The 22,725-nt window shown below is 41.8% G+C and overlaps 1 protein-coding gene across 6 annotated transcripts in view; it reads left to right on the top strand.

The window, feature by feature from the left end:
* Window positions 1-4,653, top strand: part of ZNF521 (zinc finger protein 521) — a 236,405-nt gene extending 231,752 nt beyond the window's left edge. For all 6 annotated transcript variants that reach the window (XM_072329989.1, XM_072329990.1, XM_072329994.1 and 3 more), the window contains one exon: window positions 3,813-4,653. In XM_072329989.1, coding sequence (XP_072186090.1) covers window positions 3,813-3,842 — 30 coding nt within the window. In that variant the 3' untranslated portion in view covers window positions 3,843-4,653. The remainder of the gene's footprint in view (window positions 1-3,812) is intronic.
* The last annotated feature ends 18,072 nt before the right edge of the window (window positions 4,654-22,725 follow it).

Consider the following 22,725-nt stretch of genomic DNA (forward strand, 5'->3'; position numbering starts at 1 on the left):
CGTGCTCTTTCTGGAACACAAAGATGTGCACCAAACAACAAAAGTACTGCCTCTTTTGTCTTGGGCATTTCTGCAAAGAAACCTTTTACATCCTTTTCTTTTCTTTTCTTTTCTTTTCTTTTCTTTTCTTTTCTTTTCTTTTCTTTTCTTTTCTTTTCTTTTCTTTTCTTTTCTTTTCTTTTCTTTTCTTTTCTTTTCTTTTCTTTTCTTTTCTTTTCTTTTCTTTTCTTTTCTTTTCTTCTTTTTTTTTTTTTTTTTCCTAGAGAAAATCATTCTAGTCAGTGTTATAATGAAATCCATGCATTTTTTCTAGCTCCTTCAAACTAACAACATGGATATTTAATGGATTTTCATCCAGAACAGTCATGGTGTATAATATTATAGCAGCTGACATAACAGTTGCTATTCTGGATCCTAATGAATAGATACAGGAACAGGACAAACGCAATTAAAGATTTTCTTTTGACTGAAAAATGCTTTGAATTTAGGTTCTACCTGCTTTCCAAATAACACCAAGACAGAGAAGTAGTGAAGGTGAGAGGTTTCCTGGCTGCGCTGATGCCTGATCACTGTTCCTCCATTTTGTGAATGCAAAGCTTTTTTGCTTCTTTACAAACTCAGTTCTCCTTGTGAAATCATAGCTCTTGGAAGTGTTAACATAGTCATTCCTGAGATCCAGAAAGGATTATGTTAATAAAAAATATTTTCTCTTTCCACTGCTTGAGTAGGAAATCAAAACTTTTGCTTCACAGGGAGAGTACCTCGTAATTAAACAGATGCACTTTTGCACAATGAAATATGGGGAATATGGAGTATGTGAGCGTGTGATACCTTCTCTATTTAGTTAAATTACTTCTCTTTGGCAAGTGGATGCACTAATTCCTTTGCACTTGGGCAAGCTGTTTTCAAGTTTCTGGTGGTGGCATGTTCCAAGCTCACAACATACCATCAGAGAAGGGGCAGTGTGCTCACAGAGCCACACAGGGGATCTCCATGCCATTCCTTGCTCTCCTTGGGTGCCCATGCTGCTGCGTCCCTGCTACGCCCCTGCTGGCAGGAGCTCCACATTCTGCCTTCCCCACCCACTGACAGGCAGGCAGGAGCTCACCGCTGAGAGGAAGAGCGAGCGCCACAGCGAGATCTGCTGTGTGTATAATGGAAGAGGATTTTGTGCCCTAAATTTTTAAACACAACGCCCCTCGTAAAAACAACAGCAGTTCATAACTGGGATTAATGTTTGCAATTTTCAGTCACTTAGACGTGGGGTCTCCAATAGATGGCTTTTGGTGGAGTGGAATATGGCTCTCGGTGGGATTACAGAATTTTCTTCCTTTTCTTATCTCTCTCCTCCCATCCTTCGCCCACTCGTCTTGTCAATGTTATGCTTCTGAAGTGCTTCTACTTTGTATTTTTTTGCCACTTAGCCAAATAGGTATTCCTCCCTTGTCCCTCGCATATGGGGAGCCTTGATTACTTTGGAAAGCGTATTGTGTTTTGACTGTTTACAGTAAGTAGAGTTGCCTTTTTAAGGCCCAAGCTGCTCAAAGCATTTTCTGATGTTTGAATCCTGCCCTGTCTTGTTTTGCTGTGCAATGCTTGTTTTCTTCTACTGCTTCTTCAGTGTATTGAGAAAACCCTGATTTGAACCAGGGAATGGGAGCTATGACTCTGAGAGCAGAGGCAAGTCTGTCCCTATACTGGGCTTCAGGTTATCGCATTTAGGCCTTTTTATATTTTAATCAAAAATATCACTGCAGCTTGAGTTATGCCTACACTACTAAAACACCTTTTGGCTGCTTCACGTGCAACTGTTTATCCGGCCCCACACTGATCCTGCACTGTTCAGTCAGTGGAAAGAAAGAAAAATGGAAACGACTGACATGCTTACACACTCAGCAGACTGGAAACGAAAGGCACCCCCAAACATCACCCTGCAAAGTAACAACTGGCAGACGACTTCACCTACTTGGGAGCAAAGAAGAAATCAGCATTCAGACTGCCACCCCATATTTAACCTGTCCCATGGTTTCCATGTACTGCAGGGTCTCCATAAGCTCGTTGTGTTATGCTGTAAGTTCTGCAATAAATGGGCACAACAGGATGACTAAAGGGCCGACTGTGAGGCTTAACTCTTAATTTCCTTGTTTTTGTGGTTTCAAGTCAGAGCCCATTACCTGAGAGTAGCCGACATTTTAGTCTGCAGTGTATTGTTACTGCTTTGCAGCATTCTGAGATGACTTTATGGGAAGGATAAGAAGCTAGATGAAATCAAGCAGTAGAGTGTATTTGTTTAACACTCTCTGGCCTCGGACGGTCTGGAATGCTTGCCATCAGCATTAAATCATTTTGTATTCACATCTGGAAATTGCATCTCTGAGTGTCACTGGGTCATTTTCCTTTAATCTCAAGAATGGCACTACATTAAAAATTCCACAGTCTTACTGTAAGAACCTTTGCTTGCCAAATGTCCCATGAACTATTGTTTGTGTGCGTGTGCAGTTTTAGGCAGAGAGAAAGAAAAAGGCAGGGGGAGCAATCAGACCGGCCTGCAATCACCCTGCATTTCACATTTGTTTTGCCTAGGCTGCCTTTATGGCTCTTTCCATGGGTGGCTCTGAAGGGTATGCTCTAGTAGGTAGATATGTGCTTCACTGAGAATTCGGACAGCCTTCAGGGAACTGGTTTATCTGGAAGAGAACTAAGGGGGTTGGAAGACAGATTGGGCTGATAAAGCAGAGCGAGGGGACTGCATGTGCAGGGACCAGATTATGGGATGTGACACCCTTTCCCTCTGAGTCACTGGCCCAAATCTGGCCTGGATTAAAAGTGTGCAAAGTTCATCACTAATCAGTAGCAGTGCTGTTGTCTGTGAAGTGGCATTCACAGACTTTGTTTTCCTGTGCATGCAGTTTATACTGGAGCAGACTTAATGTGTGCTGGATTGGTTCCTTGCTCTTAGATCAATGTTTGCGTAGAACCTGGGCTGATGAAATAGCATCCAGTGCAACCATGGGCACTGAAATAGCATCTCATCCCTAGAAGTGGTCAACTTGATTAGGCCATGGGCATGGAAGTTTGGTTTGCTGACACATTTGTTCACTGCTAGTAGAGGAAAGGAGAACTTCAGGCTCCAAAGCCTATGTCATGCTGCCTCACATAAAGCACTGCATTCAGTTGAGGAAAAGTATCTGTGGGTTCTGGTGGCTGATTGAAGGGCTGTGGCAACCCTCCTGTTTTCTCATCAGCCTTTGAGCTCCCTTCTAGGCACAAAATGCTGCCTACACTCTTTGTGGAATACATTGTGCTATGCTATTTAAGTGGGGAATAGGTTTTAATGTAATCAAACTTTTTAATGTAATCAAACTTTTGAAGTGATGCCACAGTCTAGGAAGCACTGGTTTTTTTGTTATTTTTTTGGTTTTTTTTTTGTTTGTTTTCTTGTTTTTTTTGTTTTTGTTTTGCTTATAAACAGCAAGGACATTTCTGAGAAATGCATTTTTCATTTGCATAACATATAAACCATCAGCCACGTGTAAGTGGACACCACAACCATGGGGCTGGTGTTCCCAGTGTCCCCAGGGTGGGTGGACCCAAACCTACACAAATGCAATGCACTGCCTTCCTGGTGACCTATGGAGAGAAAAGCAGTTGAAACAGCTGGGAAAAGCTCTTCTCTTTGATAATGATACTTCTTCTGTCTGCTTTAAAGCAGGGAGGGGTCAATTGTCTTCTCTTTACAATGCATTATTTTGTGTAATGTTGGTAGAAATGCCTATCCTGTGACTAATCTGTCTCTTTTGTTTTCATTACAGAATCATACGATGACCCAGCATAGCAGTTAGTGCAAGGCCCATCTCTTCTGGAGGAATCTTTGTGGCACAAAAAGGGAACACGTTTTACTCTTTGCACGAAACTTTCATTGTTAATGTATATTATTCAGAAACATTGTATTGTACCATAAAACTTGTATTATCGAAACTGTTGGATGTTCATGTGTTTGAACTTTTGAGCACCGGATAGACTTCCTGTATATAAAGTGTTGCACATGTATTATGTTGTCTGATACTAAAATGGTCTTATAAAGACAAGTGGACTTGGGCCTATTCAAGAAGGATTAAAATAATAATAACAGTGTACGAGGGGAAAAAATAGCTGAAGAACGAGTGTCATTTTCAAGGAGGAGGGAGAAAGTAATAGCTATGTTCCAATACAGCTCTGTCTGGCCTTCCTTTCATTTCAACTTCAGTCTAGAAATCTCTCTTTTGGTATACAAGCGGATGAATCCAAGACTATTTTTTATTGCTGAAGATTCTTGCAAAAAATCTGAAGACTCTTTTTCACAGAGCAGGAACCCACAGTTGAATAAGGCCCGTATATATATTTGTAAGCCTTGCGATATGACAGATAGCATTACCATATATGCAATAGTTGTTATGTAGATTGTCAAAGAATTTTTTTTTTTTTTTTTTTTTTTTTCTGGATACCATTTGAAGCTTTGAGTGTTCAAGACTTTCCTTGATGATTTCACACGGCCAAATTCTTGAATCAGTTGAACTAACCTGTATGTTACTGTTATTAATGTTTACTCTGCGATCTGAACCTGGAGATTACTGGAACTGTTTTCCAAAAGGAAATAAATTCAGTTTACCATTACGTGTGGGCATGCTTGTGTCTTGTCTTTTCCCTTTGAAAACAGTACTACTCTCGTTGCTCCTCTAGTATCTCAAGGACCACCAAGATCTGGAATCCCATTGTGTCAGGACCTCTGTACCGCTCAGTAGGTCGCTTTTCTCATAGCTGGACATTTAACTAAAGGTTTTGTTAGCAACAGATCTGCTGGCCTACAGCAAAGCAGTGTGTGATTCAGGGTAGTGTTTTCTAGTCTGTTTGTCTTTTTAGGCAGTTTAAACTATTTCCTACCTGTGCACTTGAGATGTTGGATGCCAGAAGAGTCACCCCACATCTTCTGTGTTTAGTTATATTAGATCCACAATATTATTTATAGAGTTGGGTCTAGCACCGACTACTGGGAACCACAGCTACTCTGCCAGTAGCACTGCTCCCACTCCCATCCCTCACACTTCTTTCCCAACATGGGCAGCAGAACTGGGGCTGGTGAATGCAGCAGGATGATGTTCCCTGGCACCATGGCCCTGGGGAGGCACCATCAGACCTCACAGCTTGGCTGTGCTCTGACTGCGTGCAGTTCTGAGAAGTAGAAAGGGGATAAAAGCTAACGTTGCCTATCCGTATCACCCACAATACCAGCTCACAACAAAAAAGGAACAGTAAATAAAACATTTTCCAGCTATTTTAATACTGTATCCTATTGCTTGAATTGATGGATTCATCCCATGCAAACTGGTGATGCTGACATACTGCGGTTAAAGAGCTGCACATCACAATAGTCCGAATGGCTGGAGCTGCTTGCCTGTTGCTGTCAGGGTAGATATGAAGTGTGATTTCCAGTTTGCTGAATGTCACATTTTGACTGTCCACAGATGGAGGGCAGAGAGAGGAAGAGGTAAACTCTGAAAGTCTCAGGTTACCAGATAGTGCAAGAAAGAAAGAAGTCATGCTTTAAAATCCAGCTTTGAGAATATTGTGCATATTTTGCCAAGTACAAAAAAGAAATTCCTGGGTTTCATGTGAAAATCTCATTTGTGCTGACAAAAGGATAAATACAGGCACGAGTACACAGGGCTTGTAAAATGCCAGTTCTATTTATAAGTCAGAAAGTGTTCCCATTCTTATTCTCATTAATATATTACTCATCTCAGCCAAATTGAATGTGATGATGTGTTCTTTATTTTTGACAGACACCTTAAAGGATATAAGACATTTCAGCCTTCATGTGTGAAAGTGTGACATATTGGTTAAGACTGAAAATAACATGCTTCTAGTACAGTTCAAGTATATAAGAAATATTACACCCTACTGTTTTTGTAAATGCCAGAGTGCCACCGAGTTGAGACAGATGGTAGCTGGGAAAGATGCAATCTTATAATCAAAAGCTAAAATATGTCAAAAATATGTTAGCAAGCAAAACAGAGCATATTACTAGTGTCTCATGTCATGACAGCTTGCAAAACACGCAAAGATGTTGAATTTCTAGCTATGTAAATAAAGTAACAGTAAACAGAGCAGCAGCAAATGTGATGAGGACTTTATGCATTGATTGTCCCTGCGGTGCAGTGCAGGGGAAGAGAAGGGTCTTGTGGCCGCAGGCAGCCCCAGATGGCTTCTAAGAGCTGGCTGCTGGTATCGAGTGCTGGAATCCTCTTACCTTTCCAAAGGAACAGGTTTCTCAGTGATACCTAAATAGCTGTTTAAATAGATTATTGAAGACATCTAAACTTCCCAATGAGAACCGAGCGTTCCATGGGGAATGATGAGAGCATTTAGAAAAAGCAACGTGGGGACAGATCATCTTGCTTATGGAAAACAGGCACAGCTCCCTGACTGTACACGTGTGCATTTCAGCTAAGGCATGACTTTCTTGGTCCTGGGTCAGCAAAAGCTGAAAGGAGCTCCTTCTAATACCCTTAACACAGTGTGACAGGATAAATCTATTCAGGAGGCTGTGTGGATAGACTGACAGACAAGGTATCCTTTTACCTCTGAGACTGGCTGTATTCCCAAGGTTTCAAGTGGGCTTGAGTTTTACTGTAAGTGATGCTTTAATATAATGATAGGTCCTTTGGCTTGTTTGCCACTCCTGCATTTAGGAAACATGACAGAGAAAGTATAAGAATGGAATGTGTATTGCAGAAGTGGCGCAATCCATGCAGACATCTGAACACAGGATTTATGAGGGAATTCTCTGAGTATTTGAACAAAAGATGATCTGGGACAAACGGGTTATCAGCTCGCCAGAATAAGAGCTTTGACCAGCACTAAGGATTTCATAGCTTCTCGCCTAACTTGGATTTCCCAACACACTTGACGTGCTTCAACTCCCAGGGAGGCGATCACAACTTCTTGGGCTCTCTCCTAGCACAATGCTCCCGTTGATTTCCCTGGTTTAGGAGTCACATTGCTAACCTTGGTGACCTTGGTCCAAAATCCCCCAAGAAAGAATAGTTTGAAGGTCCTGCCTATCACACCTTGTGGTTCTCATGTCCTCGGTAGTGTGTAGAAGGGCTAGAGCCCTCTCCACTTCTCAATGACCAGACTTTTATTAGTAATTCTGGCATGGCCACTCACTTTGTTTCATTACCACTGTCCTCAGCACACACACACACACACAAAAAGACATCCGTACCAACATATGGCACCTTCTATTTATAACGAGATTAACAATTCATTCACACCTTGATTGAATCCTGCTTTATTGAGATGTCACAACAGATTCTCACAGCCTGCAAAGGGAAAGACTTACAAATGCTAATATTGTGACAAGTAGGACACATAAAAGTAAATGAATTATAATTGGCGACAATTAAAAATAGCTGAGTGTGAAAACAGAATATTGTGCTGCTGTTACAGCTGTGATGAGATGAGGCAAAGTGAAGGGCTTTGCAGAGCAGGACCATCCCTGGATTTGGAAATGTTACCTCGACTCCTGCTTAATGTGTTCAGTCATACACTGATGCTCAATTAATGCTTGCACGCTCTTTACATCTTAGTGGGCAATGTGCCATTCTCCTTAAAGTATTTGCTTCGGTGCTCTATAGCAGCATGAAAATAAACAAGATTAGACCTTTTTTACCACCTCTATTTAATGCATCCTTTTTCCCTCCCCTCGACGCTCCCCTTGTTTGTATGCGGAAGATTTCTTTAATTATTATGATCGTTGTTGCTGTTGTTAGTAGTGGCAGCGAGCTGTGAGTGCTGCAGTAATGCAGTCCCCCAGGAGCAGAGGGGTCCCTGGCCACCAACCCGTGTGCGCAGATCTTTTGCCGTGCATGGCACACAAAAGCCCGACAAGGTCTCACTCGTGTTTCAGAACTCGCTTTCCTTTCAGAGCTATTTGTTATTGTCTCAACCATCACAAGTTTAAAAAAAGGAAAGTTAATTAAATATGGAACAAGACTGAGCAGCATCTTTTAAACCATCATGTCATTAGAATTGGATCCCTCTGAGAGCTGCTTAAAAGGGTTTTGAGAACAATGACTGTTCAATCAGATATTTATGGGCATAGTTATGTAAACACACTCTTTATTGTCTATGTATATTTAATATAATTATCAGTTTTGTACTCGGACTCTCAGGAGACCCAACAAATCACAGTGTTGCTTTGAAAATGTCAGCAGAAAAGACAATTATGTTGCGAGCAAATATTCATAAATTATATTAAAAAGTCCTGTGAAAACGTACCCTGTGTTGCAGAGCTGCTTTTGCACAAGCAGAGAATCCTGTCTGCCTTTCCTCGATTTAAGCACTTCTTGGTGATAGCATGTGGCTTGAAACAAACCTTTAGCGCTGTGGAGTATTCTGTTCTAGACTAGTGAGACATTGTAAGTTGTAGACAAATTAAAAGGGCTAGTTCACTTTGTTATTAATATGCTCAGATCTTTTTAGATATTTTTTAATAAGGCTTATTGAAATCACAGGCAAAAGCTGTAGGCACACCATCCTACATTGCTTACTGGACTTTCTCTTCTTCTGAGATGACTCCTGACAACTTGCCGTGCTTTTCCTTCTTGCACTCATTATGTATTAGAAAAAAAAGAGTGGAGAACTGGGACGGCGTTCAGTAAATTAAATGTGCCGATCTTATGCTAAACCAAAACGTGTGCTGGAGTTTGATAAACACCTAGTAAGTGCCTGCAAATCATCTCCACTGCAAGATATACAATCAGCATATCAACATCTTAATTAGCAGCTAATGACATTTGAATGGGAAGGTTAATGGTAAGCACGCAAATGCTGTTTATTAAAGGGTAAAATAAATACATTGGGACATTTCAATCTGTATTTATTTTTAAAATGTCTGGGTTTTGTAGCAAGCAATCATTTGTAACAGTAGTATCCCAATTCTTAGCTGCAATTTAGAATCATAGAATCACAGAATCATAGAATGGCTTGGGTTGGAAGGGGCCTCAAGGATCATGAATCTCCAACCCCTCTGCTGCAGACTGGGCTGCCAGTCTCCACATTTAATACTAGACCAGGCTGCCCAGGGCCCCACCCAACCTGGCTTTGTACACATCCACGGACAGGGCATCCACAGCCTCTCTGGGCAGCTTGTTCCAGCTCCTCACACTCTCTCTGTGAAGAACTTCCCCCTGATATCCAACCTTCCCTCCTTAAAATCTCCAAGAACAAATTGCCTTTCCTGGTGCGCCTGATCCAAGTGATCAATGAGAAGACTGCACTTGGAGAAGAGAGAGGGCAAAAATCTTTTTTTTTTTTTTTTTTTTTTTTTTTTTTACAGAGAATATGCATTTTTATCTGTGCACCTATCTTTTGAGCACACCTCTAGATTTCAGGTAGGTACAGGCTTGTATGGGCTGCTTTCTGATGTTTCCCTCAGTTGCTATTTTCTAAGCATATGCTGAATAATCTGTTCTAGAAACGATATTCTTAAGTTAGTCAGTGGTCTGGGTTCCCACCATACAATATACAAAATCACTGCCTTTGCATGGACTGTGGGGAACGATGTACAAAGGTTTGCTCAGAGATTTGAAATGTAAAGCAGATCCAAGATGATAACGATTTTAAATATGCTTCCCATACAAACTGCGGTGTTGCTTACACCCAGTAGAAGTCCCCAGTCTCATGATCTCCTCTTGTATTTGTGCCCTTTCTAGATGTTTGATCTCACTCAGCCTTCTTCCTCCTTGTTTATGGAACTAATGATGCATTTGTTCAGAAAAGTGGCTAAAGGTTCGATAACAAAATGAGACCACAGTGTTGAATCAACTGCTTTGGCAAGATCAAGTTGTTGTACAGACATTGTACAGCACCACCTTCACAAGACGAGGTGTGCTCTTCTGTGTAAGTAATGGACAGAGGATGAGCAGAAGCAAAACCACTTTTTGCAGCAAATGAGATCCACAGAATCTGAAAGTCAAAGGATGTGGTAGGATACTTTATTTCAGAGAAATACGCATCTTTTGGAGTCATTCCTACTTTTTTGCAGAAAGCAATGATTAGATTTCTCCTTGTTTCTTCACTGCCATTCTTTCTTTCCCCTCACAGCACTCTCTCTTCAACTGGTTAATAATTGACAGAGGAGTGTTTTGATTTTCTTAATTAAATTTGTGAACCTGCATTTGACTTGGAGTCTAGGCCATTGTTCTTGATTAACTTACTTAAGATTTCTTGTTGGTACATTCCATCCTTTGACATATTCTATTTCCAGCCATCTTTACTGCTTGGCTTAATTTGATTTTCTGACCTAAAATGAAAGACCATATTTTTTATCAGCTGCTAGCTTCTGGTGGGTCCTTTGTAAGTCTTCCAACCTTATTCACAACTTTCCCTCACCAACAGTTGATTTTTTTTCTTACTTCTTCTTCCCCTTCATGGTATTAACCCATGAAGCTGCCCCCAGAGTCTTTTTTCTCTGCTCACCGTGGTTCTATCTCCTTTCTCCTTCAGCACCTCTTACTTCTCTGACAACATTAGGGGGATCAGATGGGGTTTTAGAGCTCCTCTCAGCAGTGCCCTGTTGTTATGGTATGTGTTGCTTTGGTATTCTCAGGCCGTGGCTGTGGCATTGTCAGAAGAATGACTGCCAAAGAATGACAGCTCATGCTTTTAATGTTTTTTTGGGAGGAAGTCTGAATTAAACTCTTGACTTATCACCAACCAAAGTCAGTCAGTCTTTTATCCTGTTTACAGATCATCGGACTTTTAAATCCTAAGAGCCTCTCTTCTCTCAATGATAGCATGTTTTCAGAATCTTTCAACACTTCCTTAATTGCAAAAATTTGCTAACAAACGAAACATCCATGCCTCACTGTCCGCCAGTCGCTCCCTTGGTCAGGCTCCTTCAATCTGCTGTCTCCTCGTGTTCTCTCCTCAGACATTCAAGGGGAATGGAGAAGATTAAAGGGTTATCCAGAGGTTACATTCAACTGTTTGTTCATTAGATTTCTGGCTCACTTGGTTGTTCAAAGGAGTGCCTGAACATATGAATGACATTGTAATATTACCCGTATTTATTTAATGCACACGTTTTCTCTGGGCTGGCTCCTGTCAGGCTTAGGAAGTCAGGAGCTGATCTGAAAACCTTCAAACCTTTTCTGAGGGAGTGATTGCTGATTATTCTCTCCTAAATTTCAGCATAGGGATGAAGTGCAGCTTCAAAAGCCTGAGAGGTATCTATCAGTGCACTCAGTACACAGCACCACAACTTTAACCAAGGGTTTTTTTTTTTTCCTTCTAGATGCTTTTTGTTACATTTAGTGTTACTAAGCAAGAAATTTTGTTGAGGATAGATATGCTTGTGCTAATATATCTGTGACAATACGTGCTTGAACTGTCTTTCATTTTACTCACAGTGAGATAGTCATTGTCTTGGTATAGAAATTGCCTTTCTGCTCTTACCAGATCTGATCCGAGATAGATAGCCTAAACATTTATCTAAGAAATGTATTGTCTCTGAGCCTCTTTGGGGTATGATGTTATTTGCTGTTCTCAGTGTAAGCCAGGAATTGGTGGCATGCATTTCTTCTGCACTGTAGACAAACCCCTGGACAAAAAGTCACCCAATTTTCTTTATTTTTATTACTGTTGTCCTGGTCCTGGAAATTCCATCTTTATCAAAGATGTGTCCACTGGCTGAATGCTTTCAATTGAGACCCATTATTTTGAGGTTCACCTCACGCAGGGGTCTGCCAGCAGCATTGTTCAGCATCAGGTAAGTGGGGGAAAGTGCAAGGTTAGGGCAGTGGTACAGCAACTTTTTGCTGTAGTTTCCTGGTCTTGAATTTCTTGCCCCAGAACTTCTTTTGCCCAAAGTGGTAGATTTGGGCAACTTTTTCTTTATTCATAGAATCTGGTTCTTGCACTTTTATAGATGTCCAGCACACACAGGTTTTGTTTCTTTGCTACACATTGCATGAAGATATTCTTTTTGTTTGCTTTGAGCCTGTTCATTTAGCCCCATGGCTGAAAATGCGTGACCTGTTTTTTCACTCTTTCAGGCCCTCACTGTAGACCTCTGCCAGAGCCATCTCCTTTCACTCCCATGGTCTTTCTCATGCTCTTCTATAAGTGAAAGAGGGCATTTCTGAGGAGCACAGAGCATTCTTTCCATCAAAATCCAGCAGCCCACCCCTGCTACACAGTGGGTATAAAGGGGGGATGAATCTCTCTTTGGTTTAAAAGGTGATGCTACGTCCACAAGGTTAAGACACAGCACAGTCCTATGCAGAAACACTGTATAAAACCTCCAAAGAAATATAATTGGGTTAGCACAGCCACTTTCAAGGACTAATTAACTTAGAAATTATTAATAGTATCATACCACCCTGGCACAGCAATCCAGATTTTGATGTCTAGCTTCAAACTTGGGGATCTCCTCAAAATGTGGCATTCAGAATGACAATGTCCTTAGGTTTTTACCTTGTGGGTAGTCCAAAAACAGTAGTTGGAAACTGGAGGATTGATTGGCCATTCATATATAGCACTTACAGATATGAGCAACTCTCCTGAAGGTACTGGAGTAATAGTGGTATTCTACCAGTACAATGTAGCAGGAAATACTGAAAACATTGAAAATAATTTTTCTTTTTTGCTTCCTTTTAATGCACCACTAGAACACATTCCTTGGCTCAGCCAAGCTCAGTTTCCTCTGCCTGCTCCTTGCCTATTTACCCTCCATTTCTATTCTCTAGGGCCAACCTCTCTCATCCAGATCCCCCATGTCTTTCAAAAGTAGCAGTCTCCTTTACCTAGACATACCCAGATTAATGTGACCAAATGTGACTTTATTCAAATTAATGACCAAATGTTCTGTCCTAGCTTTAAACAATGTCTGTACCTATTTTCCCAGCCACCCCTCCCAGTGTGAACACTCTTCTGTCTTTATTTATGTGCCCAAAGAGCACACACACACAGAAACAATTTGCCAAACTGGGACATAAGATGGAACACCACTATAGTTTGCAGTGCTTGAGAACAAGGGGCACCTGAGTGCAGCACAGTGCACCCCCAGGATGCATCTTCCCTGCTCTGAGATGTTATATATTTAAACAATTTGAAGTTAATTAAGAGTATTGGCTTGGAACTAAATCAGGAACCTCACACATCTGTGCTCACTTCCTAAAGAAGAGGCAGTTTAAAGAATGCCTGAAGCTAAACACATTATTTTGTACCTTGCTAAAAAGTTGGGGTTTTTTTTCTTCCTCTTTTAACCTACATTGCTAGATGCCTATGAACATCTTTTTAAAATGCGGGGTGATTTTTTAACCGATAATGAAATTTATTATTTTGTATGCGGTTTAACTTCATCCTAACATCAGACTGCATAATTTAAAATGAGTTTTCTTCATATACATAACATCATAACATCGCAAGACTCCAAGTCTCTAGCGTATTTAAATGCCTGTTGGTGAGGGTTCGCTTTAGATCCAAATCTCCAGCGTCCCAAGCATGCTTCTTGAGCCTCATGATAGCTACAACTAGTTTCAATGGAAACTTCTCCAGCAGGCAAGTTGGGTTTTGCTTACCCTATTTTAAATCAGATAGGTTATGATTTTTATGTCTGCTAAGAAAATGGCTTTGATCACACCTTTTCATGCCACTTTCACCTAAGCACTTTCAGATGTTGCCAGCCCCCAAAGATTTGTTCAAAGGTCTTAAAGAAAAGGGAAAAATTGCAACATCAGGTTTTCAGACATTCAACTGTCAGCTTTGATTTGTGATTTACACTTGACATGTTCATTATGGGCCACTTTATTTTTCTCTCTAAAATGATTAACATTTTTTTTTCCCTTTCTTAGTTTATGGAGGCATAAGCGCTACAGCACAGGGCTAATATTTCAGTGAAAGAACACACTAACAGGTTTGACACAGACAAAAAGAGGTACTTCTCCATCCAAAATCTGGCTGTGCTGTGAAGCTCTTTGCCACAGGGTAGAGTAGAAACTAAACAGTCAGTGGGTTGAGAAAAAAAAAAAAAATCACTGGGAAAATTCATGGAACATAATGACCAAGAATTCAATCTGGAAGGACCACATTGCTGACCCAGGAGCTGCAGAGTGCTGCAGGTGGCAGAAGCAGTCACTCACCAATGAGCGCAGACAGGCTGCACACACAGGCTTTTTGTCTGGCCAAGATAATGTTGTTCTCCTGTTCTTCTGGTTCTAGGATAATTCAAGTGCAGCTTGTGGCTTTATCCAGGCAACTAACAGTGAGTTGGGAAAATAGACTGAATCACAAGGGCTTGACAATTCTTATGGGTCCCTTCCAACTCAGGATACCCTGCGATTCTATGACAAGATTAAATTTAAAATGAAATAATTAAGGGCTTCTTTGTCTGTATTGAAGCAGTATAAGCACAGCTAGTTGATGAAGATTTAAGGATATGAGCTCCAAAGTGCTTTTGATGTGGAGTAAAGAACAATCTCCACACAGCCAGCAGTGACAGAAGCAAGAAGCTGACAACGGCGAGCTGCTGCTGGGTGAGCAGGAGAAGTAAATGCGTTTGAACGAGCAGAGCTGGAAGTTACACAAAAATAAGAAACAAACACGACACAGTGCAAATATCAACAGGGAAGGCTTAATCTAAGCCTTCTTATCTCCCCAAGTGGAAAAAACAATGCTGTAGGTCTGCATTTTGTCAGCACCCACACATCGAAGCCAAAGGAAATAACATTTGCTAGAGGCAGGAGGGAACTGGGTGAGGAGGGCTGGAGGTGCGGGGGATGTGTAACGTGTCCCTTTTCCAGCTCATCTCTGCCACACTTCATGCTGAAATTCCTCTTCTACACTGTCATGCTAATGGCACCTACATCTACGGGGTAGTGGGGGCTGGAATGGGGTTGCCAGGAGCAGAATTTCATTCCCATTGCTTGCTTTCATGGGTAATCTCTTTGGTAGGCATTTATGTTGGGTCTTTCTTTGGAAACCTGTACTCGCTGCACCTCTGAATAATGGCAACCATTTAGTAGAACTCTTCCACGCTGCAGCTGCTTTGATATATGATAAGTAATTACAGCTTACGAACATTGTGTAAGCATCTCTATAAACAGGTCCACATAATTCATAACTGTTGGATCAGGATACATTCTGCTGTAGACTATCTTCTCTCAAAGACTGGACCAGAAGTGAGAAAACCCATGTTCAGTATTGTAACAAATACTCCTCACTCTAGTTTAAAATCTGTGTTGTTGACTTAAACACATTTCAGAGAAACCAAGAAGAAAAGGAGCATTAGATTCTCTGAAACAGTCAGGTTTTGGTACCCTGATATTTATAATGCCTGGATACTGTGCAGATTAGGCTGAAAGATGTGTAAGGCAGGGTTTCCTGTTCAGACTGCTTTATGTTAGAGCATGGTCACTTCAGAAGAACAATTGCAAATGTAGGTCCATACTACCTGTAGCAACTTCGAAGTGGCAGAGCTGTTTCTTCTGCAAAATCCAGCTTGGGAGGAGCAAAGGTCAGTAGGGTACAGTCGTACTACAGTCAGTAGTTGGTGTGCCTCCGGTGGCGCAGCGGTAAAATTCCCGTTTGCAACACCAGGGGGCCCGGGTTCGAATCCCCCCCTGTGGAGCAGGGGGTAGAAGTGCCGCTCTACTACACAGAGGGCTCGAATCCCGGGAGTTGGACTCGATGATCTCTAAGGTCCCTTCCAACTCGCACAATACTATGATACTATGATATGATATGATACATCCCACACAGGAATGTGCCCCATCCCTGGAGGCACTCAAGGTCAGGCTGGATGGAGCTCTGAGCAACCTGATGTAGCTGTAGGTGACCCTGTTCATTTCAGGGCTTTTAGAGTAGATGACCTTTAAGAGTCCCTTCCAACTCAAACATTTCCATTATTCTGTGATTGGGTACATCCTGAAGTATAGTGAGGTGGCACTTTGTGATCAGACGTTGCATTGGCCCAAAGGTTGCCCTTCTGTTTTATCTCTTCAATCACTTGTTATCAAGTCACTGCCATTAACTATCTTGAATGGCTTGGGAACATGTGTGTTTAGGCATTCGCTAGCATTTGGCCACCTATGGCATTTGCTTATGTATAAAATATTTATGCAAGCTCAATGATTATAGTAGGTGCTTGCTGCCTCCTGTAAACAGAGTGTGACATTCTGTGGAAAGGAGCAACCAGCAGATTACTCTGTGAATGTTGATCTAGGCTCAAACGTATTTCATTTAGCATGAAAAACCCTTTCCAGATTTTCTAAGGCTGCAACTACAAATAAATAAAATAACCAGATGTTGATAGAGTTTGAGCATTGTAGGCATGGTGTCCCCATCCCACCTGCTGCTAACAGTGGGCTGTTCATAGACACACAAAAATGGGCATCCCTTGAGTGCATGAAGACAAGTTCCTGCTCCCACAGCTGCCATCCAGGTGATACCACTTCTGCACAGTCCCCCCAACCCTCAGAGGAGATGCTACCACCAAAAGGTGACCCTGGACGAACCACAGCAGGAGAAGGGCCTTCATCCCACTGAGGTGGTGGAAGTTGTTTGGGGAGATCTTCATCAGTCTGAGGAAGTGGTTCACAGGCTTGTCTCAGATGCACGCTTGGAAAGCAGGTGGTAAACCTCCATAGGCAGAATCTCTCACAACGCTGATCATGCAAGAGGGAAACCAAGAAGTAGCGTCTTACTGAAATCTCCCACTAAACATTAAAAATATGGGACACAAGAGGGATCTGCCTGAGTATTCCTCCCCCAGGTTACAGGTTTAAGATCAAAGCACTCTGAGATGAAAAAATATGAGATCCTTCCCCTCTTGCACTCCTCAGTGCCCATGGCTACATAGGAGGCCAGATAGGCAACTGCTTCAGCCAGTAGGACTGAGATATCAGGACTTCTTGTTCAAGTGTGTGTGTGGCTTACATTAGGCAATGCTCACAATGGGAACAGGCACAGAGCCAGCCCTGCAGCTGTACATGTGAGCATGTGGGCACCTGAGCCAGGATGGAGGATCACACGTGCCCCACACTGCTGCTACCAGCTCTGAGCCCCAGCCCTTGAATTTCACAGCCTGGAAAAGCTCAGCTGGCATCCATCTCTCTGCAGCTCCCTGAAGGGGAGCCTGAGATTCTGTGCAGCTCAATTAATGTTGCTAATCGCCATGGTCTCTTGCTAAGGGGAAACAAGGAGACAAATTGAACCCCCAGACAAGCCCTTCTAGGTTTCATCTTTCAAGCAACAATGTCTGCTCCACAGGACACAGAGGTTGAGAGGCAGAGCTCTTCTGGTACAAACAGACGTTCCTTAGTGTCATTGACCTGACCAGGGCTTCAGGAAAGAGTGAGATGTAGTGGTTCCAAAAATAACCTTTAAAAAGTCTCCTGGTATCTGTTAAGAAAGTATAACAGAAACGTAGTATACTGCTCCTCCAAAAAATAAAACAGAAGCAGAGGAAAGATGAAATTTTTTATTACTATTGTTATTTTTGTTATTTCTTTCTTAAGTCTTTTTTTCCTTCTTCCACACCAAGAGAAGCTGCACTTACCAGCCTCTTGGGTGGCCTTTTACTTATAACAAGATGGGAACAGATCCCATAGGTAGCTGCTTCTGAGTTAGGAAACCCAGACTCAGTCTGTAGGTGATACTGAGGGGGCTCATATTCTCTTTTCTCCCTCATTATTGCATCCTTATTTTCTCTGTAAGGGAATACTCACTCCAGAAGAAGCTGTAGCATCTTCCATTCATGTCCTCCATAGGAATGACAAGAAGACCAGAGCCTAAGACCCAGCTCAGATCTCCTCTATACACACCTCTAGATAGTCTATCATATCCCAGAAAGCCTACCATGTTTTAATCAGTCTTTACAAGCATCACGCCTATCCATAGTGATGGCAGTTTTCCTATTTGTTTCACTTGCTACTAGTTGTGTGTTAAATGCCTTGTTGTCACAGTACGTGCATTCCAAGGTATGGACCTACTTTTTTGAAGTGAGAAGCCATTTTGAGTATCTACATGTTTTGATAAGTCCAAGTTGAGGCAACATTAGAAGTATTTTGGAAGTGGTACCCATCTGTTTTAAAGGTGTAAGGTACTGCAGTGCTGTAGCAAACTCCTTCCTGCCAAAGGCACGGAAATTGATGATGGCCATAAGGAATACCCATACTGATGAGATCCTGATCGCAGAAGGACACTGGCAAAAATTTGTTTTTCCAATTGATGAAGCAGTAACATTTCCCTTTAGAGATACTACCTCATTCTGCTTATCCTGAATTTCTGTTTGCTTGAAAGAATCTGAGTCAATGGTGTATTTGGTCTGGGCATTCAGTTCTCTCAGGAAATCTAGTACAGTGGTCAGAGAAATGGTAAACAACCCACGTGTGCAAGGGAAACGATCAGATGTCCAAGTGAACTGCTGGTTACGATAGGAGAAAGAGAAAGGAAAGAGGGAAATGGGATGTTCTGCCTTCCCCTCCATGTTTTAGCTACAGGTCTCTTTTTCCCCAGTTTCTCACTGCTCACGTTCTGTGCACAGCAGCTAATCTGCTTCCTGGGTGACAGACAATAGAAACCAGTCAGACAAACAGTCATAGTCTGTGACTGACAGCTTTTGTTGCCTCTGTGTTGTTTTCCCTAGAGACCGATATCTGTCGGTGAGGAAAAAAATGAAGGTGGGTCCTCCTGCTCCTGCCTGTGCGTCATTTCCTGGCTGGAGGCCCAGGGAGGCTGCACTCACAGCCCAGTCACTGCCCACCATGTCTTGTCTCCCAGGTTAGACGTGGCCACAGTGCTTCCTACGTTCCTTTTGTTTCCACACTCATTTCCTGGCCTGCAACTCTCTGCTCCGCAGGGACATTTCACATATCAAAAATGCAGGGTGAAGTTGTCTAGAAATGGAGACAGGTTGTTTTTGGCAGGAGGCCCTTGAGCCAGAAACATTTTACCAGAAGAAATATGGTCGATATTTATGGAAAGTAGGATTCGACTTTCAATGGGGCTTATGTTCATAAGTCACTTAAGGCCCTTCTGAAAATCCCACCAATAATTCTTAAATTAAACAAGTCAGCAATTCCATGCAAGCCGAAAAACGAAGTGCTGTGTCCCACTCATGGATCTGAGCTCAGCAACTGAAGAGCCAAAGAAACCCTCAGAGGTTTGCTATGATCACATGGAGTGCTCGTGCATTTTTATATGTGCAGAATGTGACATGCATCACTCAAAAGAGCCTAAAGAGTCATTACATTCCAGCAAGTATTGGAAAGACCTTGGCAAAATGTATCATCTGGCCTCTTGTACTCACAATGCAAGATTTAATGACCGTTGATTCATATTCAGTCTGGATTGCAATAATTTTCAGAGTATGTCTGGAGTGATAAAGGGTTCTGCCATTAGAAATATATCTTCAGAAGACATGGTTGCAATCCTGGCCTGTTTCTGTTTTCAGCTGATGGTACAAAATATCCTGTTGGAGTGGATGAAATTTTCTTTGGGTATTTTTGCCGGATGTTACGTCTAGTCCAGAGAATCCCAAGCCAAGTCAGCTCCAGCCAGTTACTAAAATGAGCTATTCAGACCATCACAGACATGAAAGGCAGCAAAGGAGGCTGGGGACTGGCTGACTGGGGATCAGCTCTGCCTCAGAGGATATGGGGTACTGTTGCATTCACTGTGTGAATCCACGGTGCACACTGACAGAAAGTAAGGCCAGCAGCATCTTGAGCATTGCTTACAGGAGTGCAGTAACACTTTCAGTGAAAGAAGTTGCTCCACTTTAAACAGCACTTGTTGGACAGCATCTGAAAGGCTGTGCCCAGTTTTGACCTTCCACTATAGGAGAAGTGGTGAAATGGAGTGAGTTCAGTTAATACTATCAGGATAGTTGGAGAAAAGCACTGCTTTAAGGAAAAGCTGCAGGACTGGAGCTGCTTCATCCTGGAGATGACTCAGCTTTGATGGCATGTAACAGGTACCATCAGTATCCGGAGCAACTGCAAGTGCCCCATGGCAGTAAGGAGCATTATCATCTGCAATCAGACATAAAGATGTCCCTGAAAACCCAGTCCAGAGTCACCTACACTGTAATATTTATTTGAGTAAAACTCAGGAAAGTTGTCATTGATTGCTAGTTGATTGCTCGGCTCAAGAGTAGAGCTTCTCCTCTATTTGAGAAAAAGAAAATGGAGGGGGAAGGGATGGAGATGAATGCATACAATAATTGCTACTGGTAGAAGGATTTCTTAGCTCCTTCTATGTATGATTTAGGAGAGCATGAAAACTTTTGAAAGTCTCCTGAGCTTTGAGACCACCTCTGATGGCAAACATATTTAAGGCTGTTGTCCCATCAGCACACAAAGGCAGGTAATGTGGAAAATAACATAACACTGCACAGTTCTGAAGAGTGTCAAAATTTCTCCAGCTCTTCAAAGAACAAGTGGTGGACAAATACTTACAATACTTGCTAGATACAGCAAACAATGAAAGGAGAGGGGTTTTGAGTAGGGAGCTGACGGACAGGAGTTAGTATTTGTAGCTGTATAACAGTGCTCTCCAGTGGTAACTGTACTCTTTCACTTGTATGAGTCAAACTCCACGTTATGAGGAAGAGCAAACCCACTTGAAGAACATGAGTGACTTCGGTAATCTTGGCAAGAGCTGGATGGATAAGTGGACTTAGGACTACAGAACTAAGTTCTAAACCAGAAAAGATCTGAGAATACTTAAAAATGACTTTATTCCTTTGAAACTGAGGCACAAAAAGCTTCAAATTAGACAGTTAATTCTTGGAGAAAAGACAGAAACTATACAGGAAATGGCTTTTCTGATAGTATATGTGATCTTCCTAAGTAACTTCCACATAGCAACGACAACAAAACAAATATGAATATGGTAGACATCATAAGAGCTCAGAGTGCAAATAACCAAAGAACAGACCAAAAAACAAAACAAAACAAAACAAACAAACAAAAACAACAACAACAACAAAAACCCAAACACATTCAACAGAAACCTGTGTCTGATGTGATGGTTGTCCTCCTTGACCTTCAAGTCTCATGAGAAGAGGCTGAAGGAGCTGGAATTGTTCAGTCTGGAGAAGTGGAGGCTCAGAGGAGACCTTATCACTCTATACAACTATCTGAAAGGAGGTAAAGTGAGAATTGGCCTCTTCTCCTGCCTAAGTGGCGATAGATAGAATGAGAGGGAATGGCCTGAAGCTGTGCTAGAGGAGGCTCGGGTTGGATATTAGGAAAAATTTCTTCTCTGAAAGAATGATCAGGCACTGGAATGGGCTGCCCAGGGAAATGGTGGAGTCACTGTCCCTGGCGATGTTCAAGAAACATTTAGATGTTGTACTGAGGGATGTGGTTTAGTGGGGCAATATTGGTGGTAGGTGGACAGTTGGACTGGATGATCTTAGAGGTCTTTCCAGTCTTGGTGATTCTGTGATTTGGAGACTCTTGGGGATGCAAAACTAAGTAAAGATTTCTCCTGAAAGCTGCAAAGAAGGGAGAAGCCCATGAAATATCAAATCCACACTAACAATCAAGAAGAAACAATGAGGAGACTGAGGAAAAGAAACCTGGAGGAGGTGGCAAGCAAGACATCAGCACTTAGAGAAAAGGAGAAGAAGGAAACACATAGTGTCTATGGAGAAGGAGGAAGAACTGAGGAATGGATTTCTGGAATATTTTGAAGAAAAGAAAGAGGTACCTAACAGGCTGAAATAGGAAGTGTGTTCTCAGCACAGGTGGCTATTACAACATACTGAAAACAAAAAATTACAACATGTTTTCCTCAGGTTTGCTGTGCGTGCATTATGAACACTACAGGACAATGATAAAGCCATAGCCTGGACCAAATAAAATGAAAAATTCAAAGTGCCAACCTGAGGCAAACCCATTTGTCTGAGTATTGGCTCTGTTTGACTGGGTTCCCTATTTTAAGGGGTTGTTTGTTTTTTTTTCTTTTATTTTATGGAGTAATGCTCCATGCGTACAGAACTGGAAGCTGATAGAAGTGGGAGCTGAGGGCATTCAGGTTGGATAATGTCAGAATTGTTCTCTTTTTTTATCAGTGTAGAAGGCCAAGACAGAGATTAGCCACTAGCTTCACTACAGCCAAATTTTAGTCAAAGAAGCGCAGAAATTATAGTATCAGAATTTTTCCAAGAAGGGAATTAGATTATTTGTGTGAATGTTAAATCTATTTTCCACTATTTTATTCATGCAAACACATTCTTGAACCATCCCAGTAAAGATTTTTATCAGTTTCAGATGTAAAGTCGTAGAACTAAAATTCTTCAAGCATTCTCCAGGTTGCTTAATACTTCCATATAGCGCAATAGTCATCAAAGGTAGCAACAGCAACACTGCTGGGTTTGTGGGTTCTGTGTTTATTCTTTTCATAGCATTGTTCCATTTGCTACAGTTCACCTCAGGAGGCAGCAAGAACTCTGACTTTATCCAAAGGGTTAATAACAAGAAACTTGCTTCTCAAATACTCCTTAGGTTCTGAGGCACTACTGCTTACTTAAAAGGATTTGGTAGACTGCGCCTGCTGCTAAGCCTATAAAGAAAGATAATTTGTTATATTTTAAAATGTATTCAAGCCTATAAAACCACTGGTCTTCAGGGATGGTTGTTCTTCATTTCAGATATCATGCCAAACTCTGAC

Source organism: Excalfactoria chinensis, chromosome 2 (assembly GCF_039878825.1).
Source record: "Excalfactoria chinensis isolate bCotChi1 chromosome 2, bCotChi1.hap2, whole genome shotgun sequence".
In the NCBI taxonomy this organism is placed as follows: Eukaryota; Metazoa; Chordata; class Aves; order Galliformes; family Phasianidae; genus Excalfactoria; species Excalfactoria chinensis.